General features: G+C 41.8%; 1 protein-coding gene across 1 annotated transcript in view; it reads left to right on the plus strand.

Annotated features, from left to right (window-relative positions):
• LOC115105775 (seizure protein 6 homolog) overlaps positions 1 to 19,036 on the plus strand; it is a 240,090-nt gene that overhangs the window by 214,624 nt on the left and 6,430 nt on the right. The window contains exons 10-12 of the mRNA XM_029628147.2: positions 9,896 to 10,092; positions 11,507 to 11,701; positions 17,890 to 18,081. Of these exons, the coding sequence (XP_029484007.2) occupies positions 9,896 to 10,092; positions 11,507 to 11,701; positions 17,890 to 18,081 (584 nt within the window). The remainder of the gene's footprint in view (positions 1 to 9,895; positions 10,093 to 11,506; positions 11,702 to 17,889; positions 18,082 to 19,036) is intronic.

Genomic DNA, 19,036 nt, shown 5'->3' on the forward strand with positions numbered 1-19,036 from the left:
GCAGCACTTTCAGTAGGCCTCGGCCCCTCCAATATTTTTTTTGTGCTCTGCTGATCCTCTGCTGTCTCTTCAGAGCACTCTGCCAAGAGAATGGACCAGTTTAGTTGAACATGATCAGAGAGCCTGCCTGACTCCCTTATCTTCCTGAGTTAAGTCTCTTTAAAGTCTCACAAAGTTTCACACTGTGTGTGTGTGTGCGTGTGTGCACATGCATATGTCATGTTTACTTTTTGGCAGTCAAACAAGTTCATATGGGTTTCATACGCTGGCTGCATGCTGTCCACAGAGAATATAGCAGCTTAACTCCCATGAGATTGTATAAGGTACATGTTTCTTCTCATCATATGTGAATCATGTTGTTGCCTGAAACAGTAGCACAGGAGCATTGAAAGGTCTAAGGCACTGCATCTCAGTGATAGAGACGTCACTACAGACCCTGGTTCAATTCCAGACTCTATCACAACCGACCGTGACTGGGAGTCCCATTAGGCTGCGCACAATTGGCCCAACAGTTTACAATAGAATACCACAGTACTTACTATAGAATTCTGTAGTAAACTGTAGTACTGTAGAATACTATACTACACACAATTGCATCCCTCGATCATGTGTATTTTGCATACGCTAGAATACTCTAGTAAATACTATAGTATTATCAACAACAAAAACTGTAGTAAATGCTACAGAAATGTCCTCAAAAACACTACAGTCCACAAAAACAAGATTAAAAAATACTCCAGTATCTCATTTGCATTTATCCTGCCCATTCCCCTCCCCCATATCACAATTTGTGCCACCTATAAGTGAGAAACCTACATGCAAAGTATAGATCATAAATTGTGTTTCCTACAGGTTATTGAAGAGAGTAGTAGTTAACCCTGACCTGGCTACAGGTTATGGAGAATGAGCAGTTTTAGCATTTCCCTATTAGGTACTAAAAAAGATACTAAAACAAAAACAATTTAGTAAATACCACAGTAATGTCCCTGAAAACATTACAGTAAATATGACAGTATACTACAGTCTGCAAAAAACTACAGTAAATGCTGCATTATACTACATTCTGCAAAAACACTACAGTAAATACTGCAATATTCTACAGTCTGCAAAAACACTACAGTAATGTGTACAGTATACTACAGTAAATACTACAGTATTCACTCTAGTGTTTTGTAGACTTCAGTCCTCAAAAGTCCTCTAAAAACACTACAGAGAATACTATAGTATTCAATCTCCTACCATAGTATACACTATCACGCGGGAACATTAAGCATGCAGGAATACTACATCAAATATTTGTATAACTAAACCAAGATAGACCAGAGCCTGTCAGTTCCTATAGGACCAAATTAGTCATAGTGGGCAGAACAAGCAAGGAGGTGGGCCGAGCAAAGCACCAGCTAACCCAGATCCTATTGGCCCCTTCTAGCATCATCTGCATATTTCCATTAGGGAACGCCTACTCAATTCGCCTTTGCACTCCTTCTAAACAACGCAATTTAAAAAAACTTTGGCAAAGGGTAAAGTCAACAAAACTTAGTCCACTCTGTCCATAACATATTTAATTTTTGGAAACAGAAAACTGTTTTGAGATCAAATGTTTCATCAGTGACAAAATTTGCAGAATCGATCTTCTCACACTGCCGGCCACTGGGCTTCCTCTCACTACCATTGATTGAGGGGCTGCTGCAGTGTCTGCTTGCCTGCTGTCAGTACATTAGTCATGCAGACATACAGTCATTTGCTGTCATGATTAATATCTGCTCATTTGTTATCATCTGCCAATCCATTGTTCCATCATTATTTCATTAGGGTAGTAGATGTCACTGCCAATGCTGGCTGATTTAAACTGTTGACGTAATAAAGTCTGAGATGCTACGACATGTAGGCTGGCAGACAAACACCCTCATTATCTGCTACTTTTCATCAGCATGTACAATGCTTTTATTCTTATGTAGTGAGTGAAAATTGTCTTGAAAGTTGTTTAAAATTAGTGAAAGGAGCACTGGTCCTTTAAGTTTCCTCACAGCTCAGCAGCCACTGCATCAAGGAGACGGATAGAAACCGCTAACTTCCTACAATTCTACACATGGGGTAAATAGAAAAATGTGCAGTTTTATAGCTAATCTCATGCTATTCTACACATTTTGCCATTTTGCCATGAGACTTAGAGAAAAGTTTGCTGTTTTAAAGCAATTTTCTTGTGCTTCTACACATATTGCCATGGGGCAGAGAGAAAAATGTGCAAAGATCCTATTGAATTACTAGAGGGGAGATGCCATAAACCGTCCAAGTTCCAGAATGGGGTAAAAATGGCAGCCATATTGGTCAGGGAGAAATCCAAACCATCTAATTGGAATACATGGCAGTAGAGACATAATCCTGAATTTACTTACACAGGAGAATAAAACAAAGGCATGTGATACATCAGAAATGATGTAATAAAATGATTGTCAACCTAAAATATTGTCATATAATCATGAATACAGTTTATATGGGTTTTATACACATTTTCTGTATAAATTGCATCTAAAATATATGTAAAGAGATTGTAAATGTAAAAGAAAAAGCTGACTGTGCTATTATATGATACAATATCAGTAATTGTTGCATTTACAACTTGTCTAAGTCCTATCATCTACTGATTTCAGCCAGTGTATGGCTGTGGATTGACTCCATCGTTTGAATGGAATGTTGGAATATTGGCAGTTAATTTGAAAAATGTATGGAACCATTCCTCTAAAACTGTCTAGGTAGCTACCTAACAAACATACACTGCAGATACATTAATAAAATAAATTATTTTACACAATATCTTATCACAGCACTGGAAAACCATGGTTGACCAACTCCCTGACCAAAATGGCTGACCTTTCTCATCATACTCTCTGATTTGTCCACTGGCATATGGATCATTATAAGTGAGGCACATCAAATGAGAGCCACAGATGGAAGGGAATGATAGCGGCAAATGGTGTGCCAGTGACACACACGTCCCTAGTCATACACATTTGACATTTTATTCATTTAGCAGGAGCTCTTATCCAGAGCGACTTGCAGTTAGTGCATTCATCTTAAGATAAGTGGGACAACCACATACAGTGGGGCAAAAAAGTATTTAGTCAGCCACCAATTGTGCAAGTTCTCCCACTTAAGAAGATGAGAGAGGCCTGTAATTTTCATTCTGAAGTTTGCTAGAGAGCATTTGGATGATCCAGAAGAAGATTGGGAGAATGTCATATGGTCAGATGAAACCAAAATATAACTTTTTGGTAAAAACTCAACTCGTCGTGTTTGGAGGACAAAGAATGCTGAGTTGCATCCAAAGAACACCATACCTACTGTGAAGCATGGGGGTGGAAACATCATGCTTTGGGGCTGTTTTTCTGCAAAGGGACCAGGACGACTGATCCGTGTAAAGGAAAGAACGAATGGGGCCACGTATCGTGAGATTTTGAGTGAAAACCTCCTTCCATCAGCAAGGGCATGAAACGTGGCTGGGTCTTTCAGCATGACAATGATCCCAAACACACCGCCCGGGCAACGAAGGAGTGGCTTCGTAAGAAGCATTTCAAGGTCCTGGAGTGGCCTAGCCAGTCTCCAAATCTCAATCCCATAGAAAATCTTTGGAGGGAGTTGAAAGTCCGTGTTGCCCAGCAACAGCCGCAAAACATCACTGCTCTAGAGGAGATCTGCATGGAGGAATGGGCCAAAATACCAGCAACAGTGTGTGAAAATCTTGTGAAGACTTACCGAAAACGATTGACCTCTGTCATTGCCAACAAAGGGTATATAACAAAGTATTGAGATAAACTTTTGTTATTGACCAAATACTTATTTTCCACCATAATTTGCAAATAAATTCATTAAAAATTCTACAATGTGATTTTCTGGATTTTTTTTTTCTCATTTTGTCCGTCATAGTTGAAGTGTACCTATGATGGAAATTACAGGCCTCTCTCATCTTTTTAAGTGGGAGAACTTGCACAATTGGTGGCTGACTAAATACTTTTTTGCCCCACTGTATCACAGTCATAGTAAGTACATTGTTCCTCAATAAAGTAGATATGAGCAAAATCAGAGCTAGTAAGTAAGGGGGGGAAATAAAGAGCTAGTAAGGGGGAAATAAAGAGCTAGTAAGGGGGGAAATAAAGAGCTAGTAAGGGGGGAATAAAGAGCTAGTAAGGGGGAATAAAGAGCTAGTAAGGGAGAAATAAAGAGCTAGTAAGGGGGAAATAAAGAGCTAGTAAGGGAGGAAATAAAGAGCTAGTAAGTAAGGGGGGAAATAAAGAGCTAGTAAGGGGGAAATAAAGAGCTAGTAAGGGGGAAATAAAGAGCTAGTAAGTAAGGGGGAAATAAAGAGCTAGTAAGGGGGAAATAAAGAGCTAGTAAGTAAGGGGGGAAATAAAGAGCTAGTAAGTAAGGGGGGAAATAAAGAGCTAGTAAGTAAGGGGGAAATAAAGAGCTAGTAAGGGGGGAAATAAAGAGCTAGTAAGGGGGGAAATAAAGAGCTAGTAAGTAAGGGGGGGAAATAAAGAGCTAGTAAGTAAGGGGGGGAAATAAAGAGCTAGTAAGGGGGGGAAATAAAGCCAGGTGGGGTTTATTTGATGGGCTTGGGGTTTAAATAACATTTCAGATACTTTGGTTAGAGGTCATGTTGCTCGAGAGCATCTCAATCAGTACAATAGCAACTGATGCATCTGAAAGCATTAGTCTAGCTAAGATACTGTTTATGGCTGACCCTGTAAAAACAACCCTTTTCACTGCACCTATATGGTATATGTGACAATACAATAACATATTTTTTATTTTATTTTAGCTTTAAGAAAATTCACTAATTTGTTTGTATAAGGCTGTGAAAATCTTTAGAGAGTTTACTGACTGACTAAGTTCCCTGGTCCTTGAATTTCGGTATCATTCTTAGCCACATAAGCTTCCATTAAATTGATCCTGCTCTACCCAACTCCAGCTAAGCTCCAACCTGGTCAGGCATGCATACATGGCAGAAACCCACTTCTTCCCTGACCCTGCAATACCCCACCGTCACACTGTTGGCCATTTATCTGAAATGAGTCTGCTGGTCTTGTCTTGGGTGGGGAGTCCCCAGTGTGCTCACTGTCCCAGAGTGAGAAAGAGCGCGAGAGAGAGGTGTGTAAGTGAGAGCGGCTACCTGTGTATGTGTGAGTAGCAGGAAGGAAAAGACCTCTGATGGGTGGGAGCGGGTTCATTATAAGGGTGGGCTCACATTTTTCCCTGTTAATGAGAATCCTTTCTCTCCTCTATTATCATTCATCACTGTGCCTGTGCTCGCAATTACTGAGGAACAGTGTGCATAATGAGGACTGATTAATTAATTTAGGCCAAACTAGGAGGGCTGGCTCAGTGCTCATTAAAACAGCACACTTGGGGCATGGACAGTCGGGCAGCAGCACAGGTGGCAGTCATGCACACCTGCCTGTGACTCACACCGCCGGGTACAGGATGGCATGTCTACGGTAGAGGCCAGGTGAAGATGTAAGTGTCGTTTTACCAATGACAACCTCCATACATACAGCAGCTAGCTACCAGGGTCAATTAAGGAATTTCAGAATTGAAAGCAGAATTTGAATTGGATACACACCATGCAAAGCAGAATTTGAATTGCATACACACCATGGAAAGCAGAATTTGAATTGGTAACACCCCACGGAAAGCAGAATTTGAATTGGAAACACCCCACGGAAAGCAGAATTTGAATTGAATTTGAATTAAAGGAAATAAAATAAAAAATGTAAGCATTTGCCACGTATTACGGCAAAGAATACCGATACCATTCCACATATCCAGATTAAAACTCAAACATGTCACATTGTATTTTTATTTTATTTTTTGTCAGTAGACTAGATTGATCCCTTCCATTCTATAGCGTTTGATGCATTCTGGAAAAGGTATTTTATTGAATATTTGATAACATATAAGTCATTTTAAACCTACAAAGGGATATTAGAATATTTCCATAGTACTGTAATTATTTACAATTATTTTAAGGAGAATGAGTCATTAAAAATGTAAAATGTCATCCAAATATTTTACACTGTATTGGTCACTATGTCTAAATAAACCCTCTAGTGGAGGCTCCTGGAATTGCATGTGAATTACTGACTGATAACTGGCTCATGCATCTGTTTTGCAACTGTCAGTGCTATAGGTTATAGTCATCATAAAGATATGGATCTAGACTGATGGTGGTCCTCTGTACTTTGGAATGTCTCCTCCCCTCTTCCCTCTCCTCTTCCTCTCCAGCTGGCAGGGTGCCTGTATGCAGGGCAGCGTTGTGTGAGTGATGCCCTCGGGGGCACAGGGATTTGGCAGGATTGTCATTAATAAGTCATTTTTCATATGCTCCCTGGCCCAGGCACCAAAGCCCTGGCCTTTAAAAACCAATATTTAACTTTCTAATTAAAAAGAGAACCTCATTCCATTTAATTGTTTAAAAATAACAAAAGTCCAGATAAATCTGGGGTTGAGAGGGAAGAGCTGTGTTTATATACCATCTCAGAGGTGTTCGCTGTGTCTGGAACAGCCAGGGAGGCTCTGTCAGCCATGACTGTTTTTACAATAAATCTAGGAGAGGAATTCAAACAATGGAACGGGTGTTTGGTGGTTCTCTGCTTAGAAAGTGTCCCACCCTCTCAGCCCAGCCCACCAGAGCCAGCATGCCACTGGACCAGGGCAGCACACAGCCTTCCACATTCTCTCATGACTGGACACATCCACTGAGAGAGCTGCTCCATGGGTCCACAGATACACTTCTAGAGAAAGCCTACATTCATGGCAGCATTCTAGTATTCCAATCCAAGTTACATTTGAGCTGTCCAACACCTCTGAGATTGAGGTGTAAGTAATTACTTTCTGCTCAGCTTCTGCCTGCCTCAAGCTTTTTTCCTCTCACAGAGACAGGGAAATGAAGATACTACACAATGCTCTTCATTCTGACCAGCTGTTTTTCATGCTTCTATTTCTGCAGAGGAAAACTGCTTTTACAGCAGCTGGATCCCTGAGAAAAATCTCAATCTCAAGTACCTGTACACTTGTGTGAAAGCAACAAAAGTGTGTGTGTGTACGTGTGTGGGGGGAGGTGCGGCAACATTTCTGAGGAGGTGCGGCAACTGAGCTTCCCACAGGCTTACTCCACATTTGCCCGAGGCTCATTTGTTGTTATTGACATAGCATCACATCCCATCACTCTGTCGCTGTCCATCCTCATGAATCTACCTTTGCTTGTGTATCTGACAGGGCAATAAAGGGTCTGTCAGCTTCTGGTCCAATGCCTTTTACATACATAGGCAAATAACACCATAAAGTACTATTTCAAGGTGCACGTGTAACGTTATTGGTCTTCATGCTGGTGCATGGTGTTGTTTGCCCATGATCATTTGGATCAGTGGACTTAAACACTGGCTTAATAAGGCAGCCGATCCATGTCAAACCTGTCGATTCCATAACCTCTCATTCCCATGCATCCTACAAGCTTTTGCTGTTGGAGTGCCTCGACCCAGGGTTAAAGTGGTAAAATGGAGATCTAATTTGATTTTGTGCCTGTCCTGCAGACGAGAGGGAGTACTTTGTCAGGCTTCACCTTGTTTGGATCTCCGTCTTTGCCATCCCTGATTTGTATTCTGGAGTTGAAGGCGAGTTAGTTAAGCCCAAATCTGTCCGCAGGCAGACTGGGTTGGCACACGGTGGCCTACCTCCTTGCTAAGATGCCCTGTGGGCATCGCCCCGTTTAATAAGAGCTTAAGCAATGTATTGAAATGGTCTGCCACAATCCATCAACACAGAGACACTCACAGACAGACGTACGCGTGCACACACACACACACACACACACACTGACACACACACACACACACACACACAGTAGTGTTAGTATTCACAAAGTGTTAGTATTCACCTTACAAGGAGCTATGAAGGAGAGCAGAGGTAGAGAGAGTATGTCTTACGCGTGCCCATCCTCAGAAAAGTAACGTGCATTCTCTCATGTAAATTAAATTGATTCTGCATCCAGGTATTGTAGCGGATGCAAGAGACGGGTGATTGAAAGGTACAAGAAGATTGCTCTTACCCATGGCTATCTGGAGAACGGAGCCACCCTCCTTTATCGCTCTTAAAGGAAAGATTCACCCATTTTTAATGTTATATTGTTTTTGTGCATCTCTGAGCGATGTTCTATCGATTCCCGGGTTAATTTCATGTTTTCATGAGTATGTGAGCTATTGTCGTTCAAGCAGGCAGAACTTTGGCCAGTATGACATAGCATTGTGATAAAGCCACTCTCACTACACTTGAAGTGAATAGGAAAACAGCTTTTAGATCGTGAAGCTGGCCGATGTCGTAACGTGGAGGGTTGTCTTCTCTCGAATGAGCCACTGAGGATATTTTTTTCTCCATATTCCTACCTCAAGAAATGTGTAATTTAACACATAAGAGTCTAAGCACATTTATTTAACCCTCTTATTTTTGGCACGAAACAGTCTAATACTATACACGTTTGCGTTACTTTCAGGACAGGAAAATTCCACCAACAACAGGATGGTCAAATTACAGCTAGGGCATCTGTACAGAGAGATTGCATTGTGGGTTTTGTAGTCGACTTGAGCTGCAACAGATTTCCATAGTGATATTCAAATGTTGCTACCAACCTTATAACGACAAAATGAAACATAATGTTCTCACATATTAGTGTTATTTAAATCATAGGAATGAGTGGTTGAGTAGACGTTGAGTAGAGGTTATAAATGTGTCCTTTTAAGTGATCTCCTACACATGGCTCCCCCGTGGGCGGAACAGACATCTGCAAAGCTATTCTGACACCTGCTCCAAGGTACACACTGAACACTGGAGCTTTCTCTCTCTGCTGAAATCATCTATGGGGGACTAGAGTTTTTCACTGATTATTTTTCCATTCTTTCTCCTCTTTCTTCTTTGAATAAAGGTCAAGCTTTGCTCTTGCTCCAGAAAGAGAGAGGGCAATGAGTCTAAGTCCTCTGGAAAGGTTAATGAATTCAGAAGTTAGGCCGGGGCAGCTGAGCCCCCAAGTCAAGCTGTGACAGGTTTTATGTGTGTGTCATCATGGAAATACGTTGCAGCAATGATGATGGAAAACAGGGCCTATTCCTGCCATTGATATAATGCCAGTATTTATCTATACAATGACCTGCTCAGATGGAGTCCATCCTCCTTCAGCATTTGGTCTTCTTCCATTGTTTACTCTATTTTCTTCTTATGATGCATTTGATTTTTCTTAGTGTGATAAATTGGTTACTCATGTATCTTATTCTCTCAACCATGTGACCCTTTCTAGGACCTCTCCAGTTTGAGGCGCTTTCCCTCTACCTACCATCTATCAATACCACTCAACAGTTAACCAGTATAGGCATTATTCAGCAATCTCATTTGCCCATGGGGGTAAACTATGCAGTTCCCCCTGAGTGAATGGCAATGAGGAATTGTGAGTTCTCATTATACTTTCACGTCGGCAAATACATCTTCCAGTACATATTCATGGGAGAGAGAGAGCTCTGTGGAGAGGAGTCAAACAGAGGCAAATTAATGCTGAATTATTTAGTGTTTATTTCACATCAGATCCATCCAATGTAAACAGAATTTAGATTTCCCATAAAGCTCTGACATTTTCCTGCAAGACGTCTCTCACCCTCCCTGACAGTTCTCTGCAGTTGTATTTTGATAGAAACATGAAACTAATTTTTCAGGAGTCACTTTTTGGAGAAAATTAAGCATTCCTCTGCTGTGATATGTGCTCTGTCACTCTTTTTTTCTTATATGTGCAGATATAAATTAGACCCTCAGTTTTTCCGATGTGTTGACTGACTCCTGCCTTTCCCTCTCCTTGCAGGCTCAATGTGGGTAAGAATGACCTGTTGACCTTCTACGACGGTGATGACCTAACAGCTAACATCTTGGGTCAGTACAGTGGCACCAGGTCTCGCTTCAGGCTCTACACCTCCATGGCTGATGTCACCATCCAGTTCCAGTCGGACCCTGCTACCAACATCTACGGCTACGGCAACGGCTTCGTGGTCCACTTCTTTGGTGAGACATTACTCAGATACTGTTTAGTTGTACCTGCACACGGTTTTCTGAGAAATACTTTAATGGAAGAATTATTGGAAGATAAAAGATAAAACCTCTATTCTCCTAAGGCAAAATTGTCCATACAGTACACAGAATACAGTGTTGTAGTTTTTTTTTTTTACTATCACAGGCAACAAAATTCTAATAAAATTCCCTTGGCTAAAAAGAGAGACTCCAAAAAGAGGCTGCTGTTAGCAACCAGTTAGAGAGGTAGATTATTACTAAATAGAAAGTAATACCGCAAAGAGAGAACGGCAGGATACAAGATGAAAAGCAGGGCTTTATCTGCTGTCTTTTCCCTCTGAACGGCCACCGGTGCATAGGATTATGGGACATCAAACACAAAAACATAATTATGTGGCGCGCTTTGTCTACATCATCTGTATTTGCTGCGTGCTGCACCCCCAGCCTTGTGTGCCATATTGAAAGAAGAAAGGGGCAGAATGGGTAGTGCCAAACCACCCACTGCCCGGCACACAGTGCAGTGTGCAATCACTGCAAATTGATGGCATGCTCTTCACACTCCAGAACCGAATTCACATGCAGAACGCACCATCGGATTCCCTGTGCTCTGCTGCTGGACTCTCATGAATCTGTTTTATTAACCACACACACCAGTACAGTCAGAGCATTTGGGCTTTTACTTGATGTGTATAAATCAACCTGTGTAGATTTCATTAGTCTGTATCATTAGAGAAATCAATTTCAATTTAAAGTTAATTTATTTTTCAGATTAATGGATAACCCATGTGCAGATGAGGGACTTTTTTTGTTGTTGAATTTTTACCCCCTTATTCTCCCCAATTTCATAGTATCCAATTATTAGTAGTTACTATCTTGTCTCACCGCTACAACTCCCGTAGGGGCTCGGGAGAGACGAAAGGTCGAAAGTCATGCATCCTCCGAAACACAACCCAACCAAGCCGCACTGCTTCTTAACACAGCCCGCATCCAACCCGGAAGCCAGCCGCACCAATGTGTCGGAGGAAACACTGTGCACCTGGCGACCTTGGTTAGCGTGCACTGCGCCCGGCCCCCGCCACAGGAGTCGCTGGTGCGCGATGAGACAATGATATCCCTCCCTAACCCGGATGACGCTAGGCCAATTGTGCGTCGCCCCACTGACCTCCCAGTCGCGGCCGGCTGCGACAGAGCCTGGGCGCGCAAACCCAGAGTCTCTGGTGGCACAGCTAGCGCTGCGATGCAGTGCCCTGGACCACTGCGCCACCTGGGAGGCGATGAGGGACATTTTTGACAAAGATAACATCTCAACATCCCCTGCTCATTCTATCTCTGTCTCTCTCAATATCTCTCCTTCCCCTTCTACCTCCAACTCACTCCATCCTGCCCCCGCCTGGCTCACCACCCACAGAGGTCCCCAGGAACGACACATGCTCTGAGCTGCCAGAGATCACTAATGGCTGGAAGAGTACCTCCCACCCAGACCTGATCCATGGGACAGTGGTCACCTACCAGTGTTACCCAGGTTACGAGGTGCAGGGCTCTGAGATCCTCATGTGCCAGTGGGACCTGACGTGGAGTGGAGACGTCCCTAGCTGTGAGAAAGGTAAACTAGGAAATAACAACCCACTGGGCACACCATTTCATTTCAACATGGACATTTTAGTCATATTTGGTTGAGACGTTGATCAATGGAATTTCAACATTTATTCACCCATCCCAATGTGTTATCACTATGCTGTCAACCATTTAAAAGCAGAACAAAGTTCAAATTGAAATAGAATGTCAGATATTCTATATTTATAAAACAACGTTGTTATCACTGTGCTGTATCTATAGCACAACCCAATGACTTGGATTGCAGTTGAGGTGACATTTAAAAGTACATACAGTTGAAGTTGGAAGTTTACATAAATACACCTTAGCCAAATACATTTCAACTCAGTTTTTCACAATTCCTGACATTTAATCCTCGTAAAGATTCCCTGTCTTAGGACAGTTAGGATCACATCTTATTTTAAGAATGTGAAATGTCAGAACAATAGTAGAGAGTGATTTATTTCAGCTTCTATTGTTTTCATCACTTTCCCAGTAGGTCAGAAGTTTATATACACTCAACTAGTATTTTGTAGCATTGCCTTTAAATTGTAACTTGGGTCAAACATTTTGGGTAGCCTTCCACAAGCTTCCCACAATAAGTTGGGTGAATTTTGGCCCATTCCTCCTGACAGAGCTGGTGTAACTGAGTTAGGTTTGTAGGCCTCCTTGCTCGCACATGCCTTTTCAGTTCTGCCCAAAAATTGTCTTTTGGATTGAGGTCAGGGCTTTGTGATGGCCACTCCAATACCTTGACTTTGTTGTCCTTAAGCTTTTTCAGTTCTGCCAGAATGCTACCCGAAACGTTTGACCAAAGTTAAAGAATTTAAAGGCAACGCTACCAAGTACTAATTGAGTGTCTGTAATCTTCTGACCCACTGGGTATGTGATGAAATAAATAAATAATTCTCTCTACTATTATTCTGACATTTCACTTCCTTAAAATGAAGTGGTGATCCTAACTGACCTAAGACAGTGATTTTTTACTAAGATTAAATGTCAGGAATTATGAAACATAGTTTAAATGTATTTGGCTAAGGTGTATGTAAACTTCCGACTTCAACTGTATATCTACTGACTATTTACGTAACCAAATTAATTTACATTGTGTTGACAATCACGCCTCTGGTATATATCCTTATGATTAAAAATAACACCAGACCTGATTGAGCCATCACTATTCTATTTACCCCCCAGAACAGTTAAAAATGTATTTGACTAAGGTGTATGTAAACTTCTGACTTCAACTGTACATATGAGATGAATCATGCAAAATATGTAAACATTAAAGTTAAAGTGACTTGTGTTCCATTATTAAAGTGGCCAGTAATTTCAAGACTATGTATATAGGGCAGCAGCCTCTAAGGTGCTAGTGATAGCTATTTAACAGTCGGATGGCCTTGAGATAAAAGCTGTTTTTCAGTCTCTCGGTCCCTGCTTTGATGCACCTGTACTGAGCTCGCCTTCTGGATGATAGTGGGGTGAACAGGCAGTGGCTCAGGTGGTTGTAGTTCTTGATTCTCTTTTTGGCCTTCTTGTGTCATCGGCTGCTATAGGTGTCCTGGGGGGCAGGTAGTTTACCCACGGTGATGCTTTAGGCAGACCGCACCACCCTCTGGAGAGCCCTGTAGTTGCGGGTGTTGCAGTTGCCGTACCAGGCAGTGATACAGCCTGACAGGATGCTCTCAATTGTGCATCTGTAAAGGTTTGTGAGGGTTTTACGTGCCAAGCCAAGATTATTCAGCCTCTTGAGGTTGAAGAGGCGCTGTTGCGCCTTCTTCACCACACTGTCTGTGTGGACCATTTCAGTTTGTCCATGATGTGAATCCAGAGGATCTTGAAGCTTTCCACCTTCTCCACTGCAGTCCCTTCGATGTGGATAGGGGGTGCTCCACGATCCAAGTCCAAGTCCACGATCAGCTCCTTTGTTTTGTTGACGTTGAGTAGAGGTTATTTCCCTGGCCCCACACTCCCAGGGCCCTCACCTCCTCAATATAGGCTGTCTCTGGTAATCAGGATTATTACCGTTGTGTCATCTGCAAACTTGATGATTGAGTTGGAGGCATGTGTGGCCACGCACACATGGGTGAACAGACAGTACAGGAGGGGGCTGAGCACACAGCCTTGTGGGGACCCTGGGTTGAAGGGTGTTGTTTCCTACCTTCACCACCTAGGGGCGGCCTGTCAGGAACTTCAGGACCCAGTTACACAGGGTGGTGTTCAGACCCAGGGCCCAGAGCTTAATGATGAGGTTGAAGGGTACTATGGTGTTGAATGCTGAGCTATAGTCAACGAACAGCATTCTTAGATAGGTATTCCTCTTGTCCAGATGGGAAAGGGCAGTGTGCAGTACAGTGGCGATTGCATCGTCTGTGGATCTTTTGGGGTGGTAAGCAAATTGAAGTGGGTCTATGGTGTCAGGTAAGGTAGAGGTGATATAATTATTGATTAGTCTCTCAATGCACTTAATGATGACAGAAGTGAGTGCTACTCAGTCATTTAGTTCAGTTTAGTTCAGCTTGTCTGAACATGCTCTGAGGATGTGGCTAGGGATTCCGTCTGGGCAGGCAGCCTTGCAAGGTTTAACATACTTAAATGTCTTACTCACGTAGCCCACAGAGAAGGAGAGCCAACCGTCCTTGGTAGCTGACTGCTTCGGTGGTTGAGAGAATTCCAAGAGTGTGCAAAGTTGTCATCAAGGGTGGCTTCTTTGAAGAATCTCAAATAGAAAATATATTTGGAACACTTTTAGGTTTCTACATGATTCCATATGTGTTATTTAATAGTGTTGATGTCTTCGTCACTATTCTACAATGTAGAAAATAGTAAAAATAAAGAAAAACCCTTGAATGAGTAGGTGTGTCCAAACTTTTGTCTGGTACTGTATGTACAGTACGAACTAAATTCATTTATTTCAACAAGGCACATCTGTATGTAAAAAAAAATAATACTATTAACATTTGAAAATAACTTGAACATTCAAAACAATTAAATTAAGTGATACATTTTTTTTTTAAACAGTACAATAAAAACCATAAAGTTGCCAGACTTCAATATACTTCAGACTCCAGAAATGAACGTGTATAATTATTTCACCCATTCAATCCCTCATTCACCCCTCTGTTACTTGTTACTTGTCCATGAACCAGCTGACATGTCATTGTCATGTTGTATCAGTTTGCTGTGTTAAAGAAGCCTACCTGCGGTCATTGTATAGAAACGCAGTAAAACATATAAACCCATATTTGCATAAAATAGCTCCCTCATTGCCTGGATAAACTCCAGATTAGATATCAACACTTCCTACAGATGATAACCTGTGTTATCAAATCCAGAGGAAAATGCAATGTCAGGATACTCATTTTTAGTACCACTTGGTTTTACAGCCACTGCTACACCAAAACAATAGTCATGCCAAATTTAACCAGACGTTTTAAGTGAGAACATTATTTAATTAATGGCATTCATAAACCACTAGTGTGAACATAATTGCTGTCCCGAAATCTGTTGCTTCAGGGGTCTACTGAGAAACATACAACTCAAACTGTTTTGACTGCCACCTACAGGTGAGAGAACATGTTGCATACACCTCAACAAGCCTTATGGTAGGGCACTGTGTTGTGTTTGATCATGTCACTTGACCTGAATTTAAACCTTTTATTTAAAGCCTTTCCCAGAAATTAGAATTATACCAAAAATGAAAGCAATTGTCTGAGGATGGTGCTGGACCATCTGACATGAAAAAAGAAAAGAGGAAAGTTTGATGAAAAGGCTGCAGCCCTTTACACTCGTAACTGTATACGGGTTGAAAATGGCAGATTTCAGCACTAATAAATTGGAACACAGTAACTGCTATACATGACATAACAGCTCTCGGGCTCTGCACTTCACAGCGCTGTATGGATTTTGACTGACAGACATTGTGAATTTGAGCACCTCGAGCGACAAGAAAATGTCTCATCCCTCCTGCTAATTGGGCAACTTTTGCAAATGTTTTGTTGTCTGAATGGGGGAAATGCTGTAAATGAAGAGGATTCTATGTATTTTGAAAGACGAGACATTGAGGATTATAATAAATACCATCTTGACATAGCCGCGGGAAGTAGGGGTGCTGAGGGTGCTGCTGCACCGCCTTATAAATCCCCATTTTTAAAAAAGTATTAATATAAAAATGCAGTTCCAAGATGACACATGGCGTATGCTTGGCTGTTCTAAACAGAATGAGCCTATGTGTGTCTATTGTGAAGACAATTAGCTGCGGCACACACACCTGAAGGCACTCATAATTCCTTTCTACACGCATCAAAATGATGATCTGTCATTGGATGCCACCTTTACAACAAGTCAGTTTGTCTCATTTCTGCCCTAATAGAGCTGCCCTGGTCAACTGTAAGTGCTGCTATTGTGAAGTGTAAACATCTTACAGCAACAACAGCTCCGCCACGAAGCGGTAGGCCACACAAGCTTACAGAATGAGACCTCAGAGTGCTGAAGTGTGTAGTGCGTAAAAATTGTCCTCAGTTGCAACACTCACTTCCAAACTGCCTCTAGAAGCAACATCAGCACAAGAACTGTTCATTGGGAGCTTCATGAAATGGGTTTCCATGGCTGAGCAGCCACAAGTCTCAGATCACCATGCACATTGCCAAGCTTCGGCTGGTGTGCTTCACCATCTGGCAGTCCGATGTACAAATCTGGGTTTAGCGGATGCCAGGAGAACGGTACCTGCCCCAATGCATAGTGCCAACTGTAAAGTTTGGTGGAGGAGGAATAATGGTCTGGTTTGGGCTAGGCCCCTTAGTTCCAGTGAAGGGAAAACTTAACGCTACGGCATACACAATGACATTCTAGACGATTCTGTGTTTCCAACTTTGTGGCAACAGTTTGGGGAAGGCCCTTTCGGCATGGCAATGACCCCGTGCACAAAGCGAATTCCATACAGAAATGTTTTTTCAAGATCGGGAAGGAACAACTTGACTGTCCTGCACAGAGCCCTGACCTCAAGCCCATGGAGCACCTTTGGGATGAATTGGAACGCCGACTGCGAGCCAGGCCTAATCGCCCGAAACATCAGTGCCCGACCTCACTAATGCTCTTGTGGCTGAATGGGAGCAAGTCCACACAGCAATGTTCCAACATCTAGTGGAAGGCCTTCCCATAAGAGTGGAGGCCAGCAGCAAAGGGTGGATCAACTCCATATTTATGCCAATGATTTTGGAGTTAAATATTTGACAAGCAAATGTCCACATACTTTTGTAGTGTATATACCATAGTATTTACTGTAGTGGTTTTGCTGACTGTAGTATACTGTAGTATCTACTGTATTTTTTGTGAACTGTTGTATACTGTAGTATTTACTGTAGTGTTTTTGGTGACATTACTGTAGTTTTTACTAAAGTGTTTTTGTTTTATCTTTGACATAGAAGTGTGGGATGTTCTCCTTCAGGAAATCTACTGTAGAAATACTAAAAGAGCACATTTTCCATAACCCGTAAGGAGGTAGAACTGGGTTATGAATGGAGACTTCAGCGCTTCTGCTCTTTTCTATAACCTGTAGGCAACACAATATATGGTCTAAACTTGGCATATAGGTTTCTCACTCAGGTGGGCAAAAATAGAGATGAGGGGAATGGGCAGGGTATATGGAAATGAAATACTGCAGTATTTACTATATTTAAATAAGTATAGTGTTTGTGTGGACTGTAGTGATTTTGCAGACCTTTCTGTATTATTTACTGCAGTGTTCTTTGGGGGATTTACTATAGTATTCTACGGTATACTACAAAATTATTACACATGATCTACAGTGTAAAGTATGGTATTACATAGTATACTACAGTTTACTACAGAATTCTATAGTAAGTACCCTAGTATTCTATAGTAAACTGTAATATTTTTTTTTATGTTGGGATGTCCCTTGGGCTGTAGGCTGCAACGCCTGAATGGCTTCAATATCCAGCCATGTTCATTTTTAATGACCAAGAAGATAGATGTCTGATATTTAATTAGAAGGCTCTGTGTCATCTACTGGGTTATTGTACGAGACTGGCACGTTATTGAGGGAACCACTGTTGATCACCTGTGGTGTAACTGATAATGATGATTGTGAATGTATTGTACTGTAGTGGTTTTGTATTAGAGTGGTTATCCATTTGCCTGTGTTTTCTGTCTTTCTGTTTTCTGTGTCTGTGTAATCAGTGATGACGTGTCCTGACCCGGGGAATGTGGAGCACAGCCGGAGGATGGTGACGGGATCCCGCTTCATGGTGGGATCGACAGTGCAGTATGTGTGCAATAAGGGCTACTCCCTGTCTGGAAGCACACTGCTCACCTGCTACAACAGAGACTCAGCCAACCCCAAGTGGAGCGAGAGGCTTCCCAAGTGTAACCGTAAGTCGGTAAACTATATCTGGTCAAATACACACACATGCACGCACGCACACACAAACACACAGTGTTTTTTATTTTATTCAAGCAGGATAGTCGTCCTCCTCTCTAACAATCAACATGGTTTTTCTAAAAGTCTACAGTATTCCTTTAGATAACTCAGAGAACTCTGTGCCAGTAAGTGTATCGTTCAACTTGTGCTGTGATTTGTTGAGTCAACTCAACTGACAGCGGCATCAGTTAGCATTATTTGAATTAACATTATACATTACCATGGTGATCCAGCATCAGTTGATAGAACATTCCACATTACCATGGAAATGATCGCATCACAATACCAGGCAGCCATTGCGAGTCTACCCATGAGTTTACCAGTCAAATTGCCAGGGTTAGAGCTTCCAAGCCTGCTCTATTCATTCTATTTCTGTGGTGATAGTGCATTTTCATAGCTGCATCTATCAGTGTCAAACATCATTACTTTTGCATAGCGCAAAACCAGGTGAGGTACAGCTAACTGCCAAAATGAAGGAAACACCAACAAAGTGTCTTAATAAGGCGTTTAGATTTATTTGATCATTTACAACACAATACAAGCACAGGTGAATAATGCATTTAAAATAATTAAGAATTACAAAAAAAGTTAGAAAATGGCCATTGTGGTCCACTTAAATAAATGTCTCAAAGAATTTACAAGCATAACATAGTAGGCCTAGGCTAGACAGTAGACCTAACCTACTATCACGTTTAATGTAAGACCCAGATGCAGACTGTGTCGAAGTAACAATGTTTATTACAACAACAGGGGCAAAGGTACAGCACGGCAGGCAGGCTCAGGGTCAGGTCAGGCAGAGGTCGATAATCCAGAGTAGTGCGGCAAAGGTACAGGATGGCAGGCAGGGTCAGGACAGGTAGAAGAGTCAAAGCTGGGAAAAACTACAAAACAGGAACTTAAACAAGA

Source organism: Oncorhynchus nerka, linkage group LG22 (assembly GCF_034236695.1).
Source record: "Oncorhynchus nerka isolate Pitt River linkage group LG22, Oner_Uvic_2.0, whole genome shotgun sequence".
Lineage (NCBI taxonomy): Eukaryota > Metazoa > Chordata > Actinopteri > Salmoniformes > Salmonidae > Oncorhynchus > Oncorhynchus nerka.